This window comes from Microcaecilia unicolor, chromosome 1, assembly GCF_901765095.1.
Source record: "Microcaecilia unicolor chromosome 1, aMicUni1.1, whole genome shotgun sequence".
NCBI lineage: Eukaryota > Metazoa > Chordata > Amphibia > Gymnophiona > Siphonopidae > Microcaecilia > Microcaecilia unicolor.
The window spans coordinates 184,478,792-184,494,403 of NC_044031.1; the positions used below are offsets into that span (position 1 = coordinate 184,478,792).

General features: G+C 42.0%; 1 protein-coding gene across 1 annotated transcript in view; it reads left to right on the forward strand.

Annotated features, from left to right (window-relative positions):
• LOC115470195 (glutamate decarboxylase 1-like) overlaps positions 1 to 15,612 on the forward strand; it is a 137,667-nt gene that overhangs the window by 25,870 nt on the left and 96,185 nt on the right. The window contains exons 3-4 of the mRNA XM_030203161.1: positions 12,895 to 13,038; positions 15,103 to 15,345. Of these exons, the coding sequence (XP_030059021.1) occupies positions 12,895 to 13,038; positions 15,103 to 15,345 (387 nt within the window). The remainder of the gene's footprint in view (positions 1 to 12,894; positions 13,039 to 15,102; positions 15,346 to 15,612) is intronic.

Below are 15,612 nucleotides of genomic sequence, written 5' to 3' on the forward strand. Positions count from 1 at the left end.
TCTTCCTTGGGTTTCCCTCCATTGCAGGGGCTGATTGGGTGGAATTTATGAAACTGATAACATCTTTGGGGCTCCTTTACTAAGCTGCTGTAAAAAGTGGCCTGTGCTAGTGTGGGCACGTGAAATTGGAGCGTGCTGGGCCATTTTTTACCACGGTGGGTAAAAAATGGGGCAGTAAATGGCTATGCGTTAATATTAAAAGCAGCGCATGGCTATTTACTGCCTGAGCCCTTACTGCCACTGGGTTGTAAGGGCTCTGTGCTATTCATGCAGTAATCAGACAGCACGCGGCAATGTGGCTGTGCTGCTCATTACTGCTGGGAATGCATCCCGCAGTAGAAAATAATTTTCTGCCACAGGAATCAGCATGTGCCAACTTCAAAATTACTACTGGGCGCCCGCACTACCCCTGTAGTAGGGTTGATTTGGCGCATGCTACCCACGTGGTAGCCCTACCGCAGCTTAGTAAAAGGGCCCCTTTGCTTCTAAGTGGAGTGATGGGGCAATTTGAGTGGAGGAGTAACCTAATAGTTAGTGCAGTGGGCTTTGAACCTGGCAACCTGGGTTCAATTCTCACTACAACTCCTTGTGTGCTTGTGCCAGTCACTTAACCCTCCATTGCCCCAAGTACAAAAAAACTTACATTGTGAGAACCCCCAGGTACAAATTCTTAGATTGTGAGCCCCCTAAGGACAGAGAAAGTACCTACATATAATGTCTACAGCACTGCATACACTTAGTAGCACTGTAGAAATGATTAGTAGTAGACTTCAGTGGAAACATTAAAGTTAGAGCTAAGCATAGAAAAAGACTACACTGCTGTTTCATATATGTACATCTTTAAAAGCAATTATTGTGATCTCATGTTTTTCCATTAACTGCTCTCCTACCATAGTAAACCAATGCCTGTGTTTACATAGGCGTGCTATAGGCGCATTAGCGTTTTTTTAAAATGCATGTTAAATGCTAACACGCATCAAACACTAATGCGCCTATAGGGATGCATTGGCACGTTATCGTTCAACGCGCCTTAACTTTATAGGCATGTTTAAAACACTAACGCGCGGATGTTAAACTTTCCTCAGACAAATTATATGTCCGCTAGAGAAATGTTTAATAAATTCCTGAAAGATATATTTAAATATCCAGAACAATCTCTTCCTCCATTACAAAAAATATATTACCTGGGAGATAAAAAGAAGTCACAGTTGACTCCTCCACAAGGAGTATTGGACCAACGGGAGGTTTCTTCTGAGACCTTGGACTTATCAGGTTTTTTAGAGCAAACCACAGAAGAAATTAAAACACGAGCAACTGTAATTGTTACATTTGTGTTTTTGCAAGATAAGGAAGCGATGCTCCGTTTATACTTCAAAAATATTAAACCTGAATTTCTGGGAAGTAAAGTCCTAATCTTTCCTGATATTTCCCGTTGGACACAACATAGAAGGAAGAAATTTTTGGAAATGAGACAAAGAACTCTGTTGATTAGTGCTTCCTTTCAGCTGAGATTTCCCTGCAAGTGTTTGATTACCTTTAAAGAAAACAGATATATATTCTATGAGCCAGAACAGTTGTGTGCCTTTCTGGATATGCAAGACACCAAGAAAGACTGACCGATAGAATTAGCTGGACTATAAGATATAGGATAACCACCTACTCATATTTCCTTGTTATAATTTTGTTGTTAAAAATTCAACTTCCAGTGTTGAAACCTTGGATCTCTCATTTTTGTGGACTATAAAGACCCAATATTTTTTCTTGTATAAATATGATTTCTTTGTGTTTTAAAAAACATAGTAGGCTTTATGTAATATTGGTATATCAGTCAAAGATTTATGTCTTTGTAATTATGAAAAATTAATAAAGAAATTAAATATAAAACACTAACGTGCCTTAGTAAACATACCCCCGAGTAACATTTTCAGAGCCCTTCATCTTAACAGACATTTTACATGGGATTTAAGCAGTCTGGCTACTTGTTTCTTGATGCTCACTCTCACAGATTTTAGAGTGTGAGTGCTCTTCTTTAATGGTAGTGATGAAAGTACGCTAACCGATGATAAGGTGCAAACCTCGGAAGTTATATTTATGGATAATATTTTTATAAACTCTTCAGAACAATGACAAATACTTTCTGCTGCAAACCTGAATCTTCTTACTACCTTGTGTCTTAAAGGTAAAGGGAGTCTTCAGAACGTAACAACGTAATAAGTCACTAGCACTGTGCCAGCTAACACCATATGTTGTATTTTAAAGTGGCTATCTGGTGATCTTAAAAAATGTTTCAGTAGTTTTACTGGTTGTGGAGAAACTAGAGCTTTGGCAGGATATGCAATGTATTATTGGGCTAACAGAAGAATCTTGATAGATGTGCGTAATACATGAGCTTGAGTGATCAATTGGTCTTGTCCTCAAATAGGGTCATATAGAAGGGCATAATCGAAAGGGACGACAAGTTTTGCTGAGGATGTCCTCACAAAACGTCCCAATGGAGGGGTGGGGAAACCCGTATTATCAAAACAAAATGGACGTCCATCTTTCGTTTCGATAGTACGGTCGGGGACGCCCAAATCCTGAAATTTAGGTCGTCCTTAGAGATGGTCGTCCCTAGACTTGGTTGTTTCTGATTTTCGGCGATAATGGAAACCAAGGACGCCCATCTCAGAAATGACCAAATGCAAGCCCTTTGGTCGTGGGAGGAACCAACATTCGTAGTGCACTGGTCCCTCTGACATGCCAGGACACCAACCAGGCACCCTAGGAGGCACTGCAGTGGACTTCACAAATTGCTCCCAGGTACATAGCTCCCTTACCTTGTGTGCTGAGCCCCCCAAATCCCCCCTAAAACCCACTACCCATAACTGTACACCACTACCATAGCCTTTACAGGTAAAGGGGGGCACCTAGATGTGGGTATAGTGGGTTTGTAGTGGGTTTTGGAGGACTCACATTTACCACCACAAGTGTAACAGCTGGGGGAGGTATGGGCCTGGGTCAGCCTGTCTGAAGTGCACTGCACCCACTAAAACTGCTCCAGGGACCTGCATACTGCTGTGATGGACCCGAGTATGACATTTGAGGCTGGCATAGAGGCTGGCAAAAAATATTTTTAAAGATTTTTTTGAGGGTGGGGGGGGGGGGGTTAGTGATCACTGGGGGAGTAAGGGGACGTCATCCCCGATTCTCTCCGGTGGTCATCTGGTCAGTTTGGGTACCTTTTTGTGCCTTGGTCGTAAAAGAACAGGACCAGGTAAAGTCGTCCAAGTGCTCTTCAGTGACGCCATTTTTTCCATTATGGTTTGAGGACATCCAAGTATTAAGCACGCCCAAGTCCCACCTTCGCTACGCCGCCAACACCCCCCCCCCCCCCCCCCGTGAACTTTGGTCGTCCATGTGACGGAAAGCAGTTGGGGACGTCCAAAATCAGCTTTTGATTATACTGATTTGGGCGACCCTGTGAGAAGGGCACCCATCTTCCGATTTGTGTAGAAAGATTGGTGTCCTTCTCTTTTGAAAATGAACCTGATAGAGGGGTATTTTCGATAAGTCGGTCTTTGGACGTTTTGCGCTAAACTTACCAAATCCAAATAGGAAATATACCATTTTGAAAAAAAGAAAAATGTCTTTTTTCCCCCACAAATACTGTTTCAAGGTTTTGTGCTTTGTGCATTTATCTTTTAGGCCATTTTGGAAAAAAAGTGCACAAGTTAAAAATGCACAAAATCAAGCCATTGGGATGTAGGAGGGGCCAGCGTTTTTAGCAGACTGGTCCCCCAAACATCCGAGGAGAGCAATGGGGCACCCTAGGGGCCACTGCTATGGACTTCATATAAATGCTCCCAGGTACACTTCTCACCATTGCGCTCTTATCTTGTCTGCTGAGCCCTCCAAAACCCACCCAAAACCCACTACCCCCAACTGTACACCACTACAGTAGCCCTTATGGGTGAAGGGGGCACCTATATGTGGGTACAGTGGGTTTCTGATGAGTTTTGGAGGGCTCACAGTTTCCACCACAAGTGTAACAGGTAGGGGGAGATATGGGCCTGCACCAACCACTACACTATTCCAGGGACCTACATGCTGCTCTAATGGACCTGGCTATAACATCTGAGGCTGTCATAGAGGCTGGTGAGTACTATTTTTATTCACATTTTTGGGGGATGGGAGGGGGAGTCAGTGACTGCTGGGGTAGAAAGGGGGTGTCATCCCTAATTCCCTCCAGTGATCTTCTGGTCATTTAGGACACCTTTTTGTGCTTTATTCATTCAAAATAGACCAAAACATTGAATTTTTCGCCCTAGACAGTTTATTTTTGTTCCATTAAAATGTCAAAGTGTTAAGCACACTCTAATCTTGCCTTCGAAACATCTCCGATATGCCCCTTTGTGATATGGACACCTTGCATATGAAATGCATAGATAGATGTCTGCAAAACAGGTTTCGAAACAACTATCTTTCGCAAATCTTTGAAGATATACTTCTTCAAAAAGGCCTACAATGAGAACGTATAACCTCACTATTCCACCTCATCAACCAACTCAGTTCTGAAAGCCCACCTTCTACACCTACCCTAATTACTCCCTTCTTTCTTCCTTTATGTAATCTCTGCACATCACTAACTATATCTGATATCCTGGAACGACAATGTAATCAAACTATGTAAGCCACATTGAGTCTGCAAATAGGTGGGAAAATGTGGGATACAAATGTAATAAATAATAATAATAATAATAAATCTGTCCACAAGCCACTCCCTCCAACAAATGTCTTGTGCATTAAGCGATGCGCCACTTTCCACAACGTTCTAATACAGCACAGCTTCTGACGTCAGCATGTCAGTTCTGTGAGGCAATATATATATTTTTTGGCTTGCAGTTGTGTCTAGAGAATGACACGGGGACAAAGTCTGTCCTCGCCCCATCCCTGTGGGCCCTCTCCCCATTCCCGTGGGCTCTGTCCTCATCTGCACAAACCTTGAACACTTATGAGTTTATATTTATATATTTTTATAAAGTATAAAAAGGAACAATATTCTGTACAACTGATGTTTATAAATCACAAATAGAAAACAATAATAATGACAAGCAAATGAAATACCTACCTTTCCAACCCCAACAATGTCTGATTTCTACTAACCCAAGGAACTCTAATCCACCCTGTCAAAATGTCCTGAGGGACAAAATACAACCCTCTCTCCCTAGTGGGGGAGAATATAGTCTATGAAGCACTGTTATGATTTTTTAATCTGTGGTTGAATAATAAGTCATCAACAATATCAGGATTCAGTTTAGCTTTTCTATCTTCCACAGTCCTTCCCACAATAGAAAATTCTTCTCAGAAAATGTGCTGGTAGCAGGAATGCACAGGACCCCCGTGCCAGTTTTGGCCAGCACTTTTTCTTGTTTTTCCACTTGTTTGTCGACTGCATCACTTGAACATAACTGTCCAATTCATTAACAATAGCCTTCAGAGTAGGCATTGTTCCATAAAAGTCGCTCATAACTGCTAACATCCATTCTCATTCTTTTGGAGGGGGCTCTTCCACAAATATGATACTTTCTTGGAATGTAGATTGTGGAGGATCCTGAGTATTTGATGTTGATGAACTCGAGCCTTCCATTTTGCTCAGGTTTTGGTACAACCTTCTCAAAGATTTAGTTGCCTGTGTTTTTACATCATCTGGGAAGATAATTGGATTGTCTTTCAGACATGAGTGTAGAAGAGAACCAACACTGTGTAGTGGATGAACAGGAAAATTAAGTGTCAATTAAGTGCTGGAAATGCTCCTTGAAGCCAGCAACAATGGATGACTCTGTTGCAGTAACAGTAAGATGACTGAGCAACTGGGCACATGATGGAAGGATGTTGCAGATGATCGGAATCTGATCAGCACACGGGACTCTTGTTGCCACATCGACGGCAGACAAGACACAAATAATATTTATTTATTTATTGCATTTGTACTCCACATTTTCCCACCTATTTGCAGGCTCAATGTGGCTTACATAGTACCGTCAAAGGCGTTTGCCCAGTTGGTGAATAACAAATACAAAGTTGTATAGTGATCGTATGAGGTATAAGTGGAGGGTCGGAATGGATGAAGGTTGTGTGTCATTTGTTTCATTTAAAATTTTTATCACTGAATTCAGTTGCCAGTTATCTAAGGTACGTTAAGTTTTTACATATTAATACTAGCATTTATAGATGCTGTTCCATCTAATTGGAACAGCCTGTTTAAGGCTAGTCTCAAGCTTTTAGAACAGCGTTTTTCAAATAGTGTGCCATGGCATATCAACATGCCATGGCTGCTCCCTAGGTGTGCCATGGGAGTTTTTTTTATCACTCCTGTCCATTTCCCAACCAGCAACCCAGCATTAAAAGATTTCTTCTGTAGCAGTTAGCGGCAGTGGGCAGAAATTCAGACAACCTGGTGGTGCCAATCCCTAAATCTTCTCTCTCTGACGTAACTTCCAGCTTCCGCATAGGCAGGAAGCATCAGAGAGAGGGCTCAGGATGATGCAAGCAGGCTGTCTAAATTGCTGCCTTCTGCTGCCACCACTGCAGCCAACTGCTACAGAAAAAACAGGCTAAATTTCCCAGTTTGTGTATCCAGATGCCATGAGGAAGTTAATGGAACCTTCATACTAAATCTACTTTAACCTGCTCATACATTAATTGGCTTAATTATAGTGAGTTTGTGTTCCTGTGACAGTTTGCTAGTTCTCATCACAAATTTTAACCAGATTACTTAGTGAAAGTTGTGCGACATTCAGACTGTGTTCATTTGGTGTGATCTCATCAGTGGCGTAGGAAGGGGGGGGGGGCGGTGGGGCGTGTCCGCCCCGGGTGCACGCCGCTGGGGGGTGTGGGCGCCTTGCTGGTCCTTGCTCTCTCTGCTCCACAGGTTACTTCCTGTTCCGGGGCAGAGAGAGCAAGGAACCAGCGAGGCGCCGACACCCCCCAGCGGCGTGCACTCGGTGGATTGGCTCTCCCGCCCGCCCCTCACCGCCTTCCAGGTATGTTCTCGGGGGGGTTGCGCTACGGAGGGGGGAGGGTGCGCCGCGTTGCACCGGGGGGGGGGGGGGTGCGCAGCGGCGACCCGCCCCGGGTGTCAGCTGCCCTCGTGACGCCACTGGATCTCATTACTTTCTCATTATGAGGTAGTTCTGTAAATGTGTGCCTGGTGGGAGTCAAAGTAATTTAGGCCTACAGATCGGATGAAGAGAAGGAATGTGATCACCACCAGCACTGTGGTGGGTTGTGGGTGGGGGGGGGGGGGGGGAGGTATTTGCTTTAAAATTATTTTTGAATGCATGTTTTTTGTAGCTATTTTTGCTATCTTTGAAGTATATTGTTGCCCTTTTGCCAACTTGTGTTTTCAATAAAAATATTCAACAATTAAGATAACTCAATGATTAAAAATTTAGGGCTCCTTTTACAAAGCTGAGCTAGAGATTCTGGCAGATGTGATGAAGCCCATAGGAATTGAATGGGCTTTATTGCATTTGGTGCACTCTAATCAGTAGTGCCACTTCATAAAACGAGCCCTTAATTATTGAATTTTGAGGGAGCTCAGAGAGGTTCTGGCGGGTCCTCTTAAAGATTTGTTTAATAAATCCTTGGAGACGGGAGAGGTTCCGAGGGATTGGAAAACGGCGGAGGTGGTCCCTCTTCACAAAAGTGGTGATAGGGAAGAAGCTGGAAACTACAGGCTGGTAAGCCTCACTTCGGTTATTGGAAAAGTAATGGAAGCAATGCTGAAGGAAAGGATAGTGAATTTCCTGGAAGCCAATAAGTTGCAAGATCCGAGACAACATGGTTTTACCAAAGGGAAATCGTGCCAAACGAATCTCATTGTTTACAGTACTGGGAAAATTGGCTTTAGGGGATAGCAGAGAGTGTTAATTTTCAAAGCTGTGGGAGAAGGGGAGAGACAGGATTTTTAAGCTGCAGGGAGAAGCAGTATGTTTTGTTTTGTAATGATGCAGGGGAAAGCGGAGAGCCACGTGTTTGTATCTCACTTTTCTTTTTAAACATGCTGGCTTGGATTTTTATGGTGCAGGGGGCAGCGGGGAGATGATAGCTCAGGCCTTAACGACAGGTCTGAGCACACGTAAAATTTCTGACGGTAAATGATTCGTTGCAATCGTTGGTATGGTTAGTGCATTTCCGTTTTCGTTAGCTGCTTGCTTCGTAGGAAAAAGGCCTTTAATGCATGCAACGGTTAGGAATTTCCTTCGTTAAAGGGTTGTTAGAGGGTTGTTAAGGTTTAGTGTATCTAGCCCAAGGTACTGTGTGTGAAAATCCCACTTAGCCTTTGTGCTGAAGGGATCCTACTTTGGAGGGAAAAGCCCCAGAGTACAGTAAAGCTGAAAGCCCGGTTCAAGCGGTCATATCTACCCAGCACCTGTGGAATCACAAATCCAAAACAACTGGGGAGAATAGAAGGGATAGGGGATACAGATGAAGGAGCAGTGTGCTTATGTAAGAGAAGGAGGCAGTGTTTAATTAACTCTGTGCAGTTATAGAAAAAGACTACCCAACAGTTAACAAATTTCATTCCAAAACCTAACCTAACCTAGGAACACTCTTTCTCCCCTCTCATCTTCCCTTCCCAACCTGATGCAGGTGCATACCCCCTCTTCCCCTCGACCTCACTCAGGCACTCTTCCCTGGCTAAGGAGTGTGATGGGTGAGGACTGGTGTAGGGCATGTGGTGGCTGAAGGGGTGAAAACCCTTTTGTTTGTTCAATCTTTTATGGCGTAAGAAGGTTTGAGCCGTTTATGGAGTAAGAAAGCTTGAGACAAATCTGAAAAAAGGATTTGTTATTATGAATTTTGTTTTTAGTTTTAGATTTGATATATGATTTGTTGTTTGTTATGTTTTATGTATTTTATTATTGTGTTTTTTTTTGTTCCTCGCCTATTTAATAGGTGGGTTATAAATGACATAAAAATAAAATAAAATGTGTGGGATATGAATAATAAGGGACGGTGTGTGGGATGTGAGGTGGGTGAGGAAGTTGTGTTGGATATGTATAGGTGAGGAGAGTAAGTAGATGGAGTGCTGTGTCAGATGTGTGAGGAATAGAGGATAGGAGTGAGTAAAAGTTTGGTGCATGGACCATGTTACCCGGAGTAGGTTGGCAGTGTTTATTAGAAGGCAATAGTAAGTAGTACCTTGCTAGTGACAGGAGGAGAAGGTGAACTTGAGACTGCATATGGTTTGAATAGCTATGGAGGGATGCATGTGAGCAACAGAAAAAGGTTGTAAGAAGAGGCAGTGGAGAAGTGGGACATGTGTCCATGGGAGCTGAGCAGGGCACATGTCTGTGGGAGGAAGAGGAGTGCCTCAGCATGAGTGACATAGTGATAGGGATGAGAATCTGATGGGTCAGACCGGGGAATAAGGCACCAGAGAAGAGGTGCAGGCGTGCTGCATAAGGTAGCAGAAGCTATAGGAATCCAGCAGCAAGAGAATGTTTATGCTGAAGATGAGGATAGAATGATAAGGCAGCAAAACAATAGAGTCAAAAGATCAGCAATCAAGGCATAGTGACAGAAGACAAGCAGACCAGCAGTCTGGAAAGATGTGCAGCTGCATCAGGGGTAGGAACTAATATTCAAACAAACATCAAAATTAAAATCATAAAAATTAACACATTTTGTCACTATTGTGGGTAACCTGAATACTGACATGAAGTTGGGATCACTGCTATTTTAGCATTATTACTGAATGCACAGTCTGTATGGTGATTTTCACTTACACAATACTCCTTAAGCCATTTTTGTCGGAGTTTTAATGTATGATTTTAAATTTTATGGGTTCGGATGTTTGTTTTGAAGTTTTTAAGATAATATGCATATTTTATATGATTTTGATATTTGTATAAATATTTAATTTTTATGATTTATATGATTTTAATTTTGATGTTTGTTTGAATATTAGTTCCTACCCCTGATGCAGCCTGTGGGCAAAACATGGACATGTCTGGTTACTGTTTATAATAAATCTGCACATCTTTCCAGGCTGCTGGTCTGCTTGTCCTCTGTCACTGTGTCTGGAATGGTGAGGTCCACATGTACCTGTCAGCAGATAATCCAGGCTTTTCATGAGATTGCTTTCTGAGGAGTGGAAGCGGGGGAGTCGGAGAAACTAAACAAATTCTCTGTAACCTTGGAGGATGTAATGGGTCAGTTCAGCAAGCTGAAGAGTAGTAAATCACCGGGACCTGATGGTATTCATCCCAGAGTATTAATAGAACTAAAAAATGAACTTGCGGAGCTACTGTTAGAAATATGCAATCTGTCCCTAAAATCGAGTGTAATACCGGAAGACTGGAGGGTAGCCAATGTTACTCCGATTTTTAAGAAAGGTTCCAGAGGAGATCCGGGAAATTATAGACCGGTGAGTCTGACGTCGGTGCCGGGCAAGATGGTGGAGGCTATTATTAAGAATAAAATTGCAGAGCATATACAAAAACATGGACTGATGAGACAAAGTCAGCACGGATTTAGTGAAGGGAAGTCTTGCCTCACCAATCTAATGCATTTTTTTGAGGGGGTAAGCAAACATGTGGACAATGGGGAGCCGGTTGATATTGTATATCTGGATTTTCAGAAGGCGTTTGACAAAGTGCCGCACGAAAGACTCCTGAAGAAATTGCAGAGTCATGGAATCGGAGGTAGGGTATTATTATGGATTAAGAACTGGTTGAAAGATAGGAAGCAGAGAGTAGGATTGCGTGGCCAGTATTCTCAGTGGAGGAGGGTAGTTAGTGGGGTCCCGCAGGGGTCTGTGCTGGGTCCGTTGCTTTTTAATGTATTTATAAATGACCTAGAGATGGGAATAACTAGTGAGGTAATTAAATTCGCCGATGACACAAAATTATTCAGGGTCATCAAGTCGCAGGAGGAATGTGAACGATTACAGGAGGACCTTGCGAGACTGGGAGAATGGGCGTGCAAGTGGCAGATGAAGTTCAATGTTGACAAGTGCAAAGTGATGCATGTGGGTAAGAGGAACCCGAATTATAGCTACGTCTTGCAAGGTTCCGCGTTAGGAGTTACGGATCAAGAAAGGGATCTGGGTGTCGTCGTCGATGATACGCTGAAACCTTCTGCTCAGTGTGCTGCTGCGGCTAGGAAAGCGAATAGAATGTTGGGTGTTATTAGGAAGGGTATGGAGTCCAGGTGTGCGGATGTTATAATGCCGTTGTATCGCTCCATGGTGCGACCGCACCTGGAGTATTGTGTTCAGTACTGGTCTCCGTATCTCAAAAAAGATATAGTAGAATTGGAAAAGGTACAGCGAAGGGCGACGAAAATGATAGTGGGGATGGGACGACTTTCCTATGAAGAGAGGCTGAGAAGGCTAGGGCTTTTCAGCTTGGAGAAGAGACGGCTGAGGGGAGATATGATAGAAGTGTATAAAATAATGAGTGGAATGGATCGGGTGGATGTGAAGCGACTGTTCACGCTGTCCAAAAATACTAGGACTAGAGGGCATGAGTTGAAGCTACAGTGTGGTAAATTTAAAACAAATCGGAGAAAATTTTTCTTCACCCAACGTGTAATTGGACTCTGGAATTCATTGCCGGAGAACGTGGTACGGGCGGTTAGCTTGACGGAGTTTAAAAAGGGGTTAGATAGATTCCTAAAGGACAAGTCCATAGACCGCTATTAAATGGACTGGAAAAATTCCTCATTTTTAGGTATAACTTGTCTGGAATGTTTTTACGTTTGGGGAGCGTGCCAGGTGCCCTTGACCTGGATTGGCCACTGTCGGTGACAGGATGCTGGGCTAGATGGACCTTTGGTCTTTCCCAGTATGGCACTACTTATGTACTTATGTACTTATGTAATCACCTGCTTATTCCTGGAATAAGCAGCATGAAATCCATTTTACTATTTTGTGATGCTGTCAGGTACTTGGACCTGGATTGGTCACTGTTGCAAGCAGCATAATGGGCTTGATGGACCATGGCTGTATGGGTATAAATGTGGGTTCTCTTTGTAAATTTTGGAATATATTTATCAATTTTAGTTCCACCCAAACCATGCCCCTTTGAAATCTCTGTGTAGTATAGATCTTCATGTAGAAATAGCGGCTTTCTGAAAGTGGTATTTACACCTGAATATGATATGCACATGTAAATGGATGAGGAGTGGAGGAGTAGCCTAATGGTTAGTGCAGTGACCTGAGAACTATGGGGTCCTTTAACTAAGGTGTGCTGAAAAATGGCTTGCGATAGTGTAGGCGCGAGTTTTTTGGGCATACGCCGATCCATTTTACTGCATGCCTGTAAAAAGGTAAAATTTTTGCCGAATTGCTGCGCATCCATTTTGGGTCTACTACTACTACTTTGACCTTACCACCAACCATTGACCTAGCGGTAACGTCTCATGCGGTAACCAGGCAGTAATGACCTAAGCACATCCAATACGCACATCTGAAAATAAAAATTATTTTTTGGCCGCGCATATTGGACGCACACCAAAAATGAAATTACCGCAAGAAGCATGCAGTAGCCAGGTGGTAATTCCATTTTGCCGTGTGTTGGGCACATGTAGATGCTTACACGGCTTAGTAAAAGGGCCCCTTAACCCTTCATTGCCCCAGGTACAAAATAAGTACCTGTATGTAACTGCTTTGATTGCAATCACAGAAAGGCAGTATCCAGCTCATTTTTTAAAGTGATCGCCGGCCATCTTCCGACATAAATCGGGAGATGGCCGGCGATCTCTTAAAAGCGGCCAAATTGGTATAATCGAACCCCCCCTTTTTTGACCCCCTGATGTATGTCACTTGTTTTATTGTTGTGATTTTGCCTTATTTATTATGTTTCTCCATTGGTTCAGTTTATGGTTTATTTGCTTTTTCTACAGATAGAAATCTGCTATCTCATCCGAGTGAAGGATCCCTACAGAAGGAAAAATCAATTAACAATCTCCTGGCAGGAACAAGTGTGAAGAAAAGAGAAACGAAAAATAAGCACCATGCAACTGATTTTTCAAAAATACACGCATCAGGTATAGAATTACTGATAATGCGCAATAAGTCAGTTTTTACTAAAGTAATATATTTTTCAAGAGAATCTCATGTGAAGTTCTGAAAATGCTATTCCCTTTCTGGAGGCCAAACTGAACAGTTTTATCTAACCCTGTCTTACTTTTTCATTAAGGCTGTATATATCTGGGTTTTGCCAGGGATTTCAGGAACAAAGGGTTTCTTTTTATTTTATTTAAGTATGCATACACCCAGATTCTCCTCAGCATGAATCACACCTTGCACATTTTTACAAAAGATCATCATGGAATCAATTCTGGTAACTTTAACTTTTTGGTGAACTGTAGAAAGTGAATGCAGGTCTTATGTATTTCAATATTTTAATCAAGGGGCCCTTTTACTAAGCCGCATAAGCGTCTACGTGCGCCAAAATGGAGTTACCGCACGGCTACCGCTTGGCTCTTGTAATTTCATTTTTGGCGCGCATCTGATACGTGTGGCCGAAAAATAATTTTTATTTTCTGCCACGCATATCGGCCAAGTGGCATTTGGCATGCATAGGTCATTACTGCCGCGTGAGACTTTACTGCTAGGTCAATGGCTGGCGGTAAGGCCTTAGACCCAAAATGGATGTGCATCAATTACTGAAAACACAGAATGCTCAGGTCTTAATTGAGACAAGACATACTGCTGTTGCTACTATTGGAGCCACATCTTTCAATACTGTATTTATTCTTCTGAAATCAGTTACTAACTTATATGAAATATTATCTGATGTTAATATGGGATAAATAGGTGAATTGAACAGGGAAGCCATGTCCTTAATTATTTCCGCATCCAACAATCCTTGTATCACACAAGTTGCTGCTGGTGAATATCTGTATTGGGGTGTATATATTGGCTCTGTTCAAAAGGAAATGAATGGGTTCTTAAAATTTTACCTCCCCTGCGGTCACTGCTAAACCTGGATATTCAATGCCAGGCTGTTTCCGGTGACTGGCATTCAATATCCAGTTTATTTTGGGCTGGTTAGAAGATAGCCAGCTAAACTGATATTCAGACTTAGCTGGTTACTGTCCAAAGATATCCCACATATTCATGCAGCCAAATATAGCCACTAAAGTGGGGCTGAAAATCGATGGATAGCCGGTTATGTTGGCTGATATAACCAGCTATCTGCTAGCTGCTAACTGGTCGTATTCAGCGGGAGATAGCTGGTTATTCCCCGCTGAATATCGCTGGATAGCCGGTTATGGGGCATTTAACCAGCCAGGTGCCGATCCTGGCCGGCTAAATGCTTTTGAGTATCGGGGAGAATATCTTTTAATGCTGCCTTGATTCATTTGTAAAGTAATACTACACTTAGATCATTCTAGATGTATACCCTTAATGTACCATCTGAAAAATCTCAGTCTTTGGCTTTCAGTCTCACTCCTTATTGTGGTAAATCTCACTCTTTAGGATGGTATTTGTGTGCTCATAACATTCCAAATATTTCTCCTCTCCTTGTCTATACTCTATATAGCACTTTTTATATGCTCTTGTTGCTGAAGAATATATAAATGAGCATCTTAGGCACTGCCAGGTCACAAGTAATCAATTGTATTCAGAGTCAGAAATGGAACTTTAATAATGCAGTAAAATGAGCTCTGATTTCTATTAAAAAGCCCCTGTGGTAGAAAATTATAGGTGGAAACAACTTATTGAAGGTACACTAAAGAAAATTAGCTAATTATTTATAGCATTCAAGACAGGATATAATAACACTGATCTAGATTTATGAATTTGAGGTATACTTGAAAATGTCAAAGTCCACAGAATTCTGAGTAATGTTTGACCTTTATTTTGTATCAACTACATTGGAGTTAGTGGGTAGATCTGGTCATACCCTGCTGCTTTATTTGAAATTGTGAACTAGTTTGTCTGCATTTTGAAAAATTAAGTAAAGGAAAAAAGCATCTGTACACAGTATTTTGTTAGACTGATATCAGATGTTGTCTAAATGTATTGCCCAATTATGAGTTATAATTGTTAGGGTGGAGTCACAAACCTTTATTATTGTTTTGTCTCTTTTTTCCTGTTCTCAGATTTACTGCCGGCTAGAGATGGTGAAAAATGGACAGAACAGTTTCTGCTTGCGGTTGTCGATGTTCTCTTAAATTACATCAAAAAAACTTTTGAGGGGAAAAGTAAAGTCTTAGATTTTCATCATCCTCATCAGCTTCTTGAGGGTTTGGAAGGATTTAATTTGGAGCTGTCAGATCAGCCAGAGCCTTTAGAACAGATACTGGTCGACTGTAGAGACACCTTAAAATATGGAGTTAAAACAGGTGACAACTTATTATTTATTTTCATTATAATACTTTTATCAAAGGGAGATGGTGCAGAGTTTATAGCAGATTTCAACTGCATATGGCAATCTATCATGTGCAAAGTCTGTTTTCATTTCAAATGTCTTAGAAAGTAGATTTCTAGCTTGTAAAAATGAAGATTCAGTGGGAAAATAGTAAGCTCTGTTAGGAATAACCTATAGTAGCTTGATATACATTCTGCAGGAACACTATGACCTGGTTCACTTAGGCTTTTTTCCTATTGCC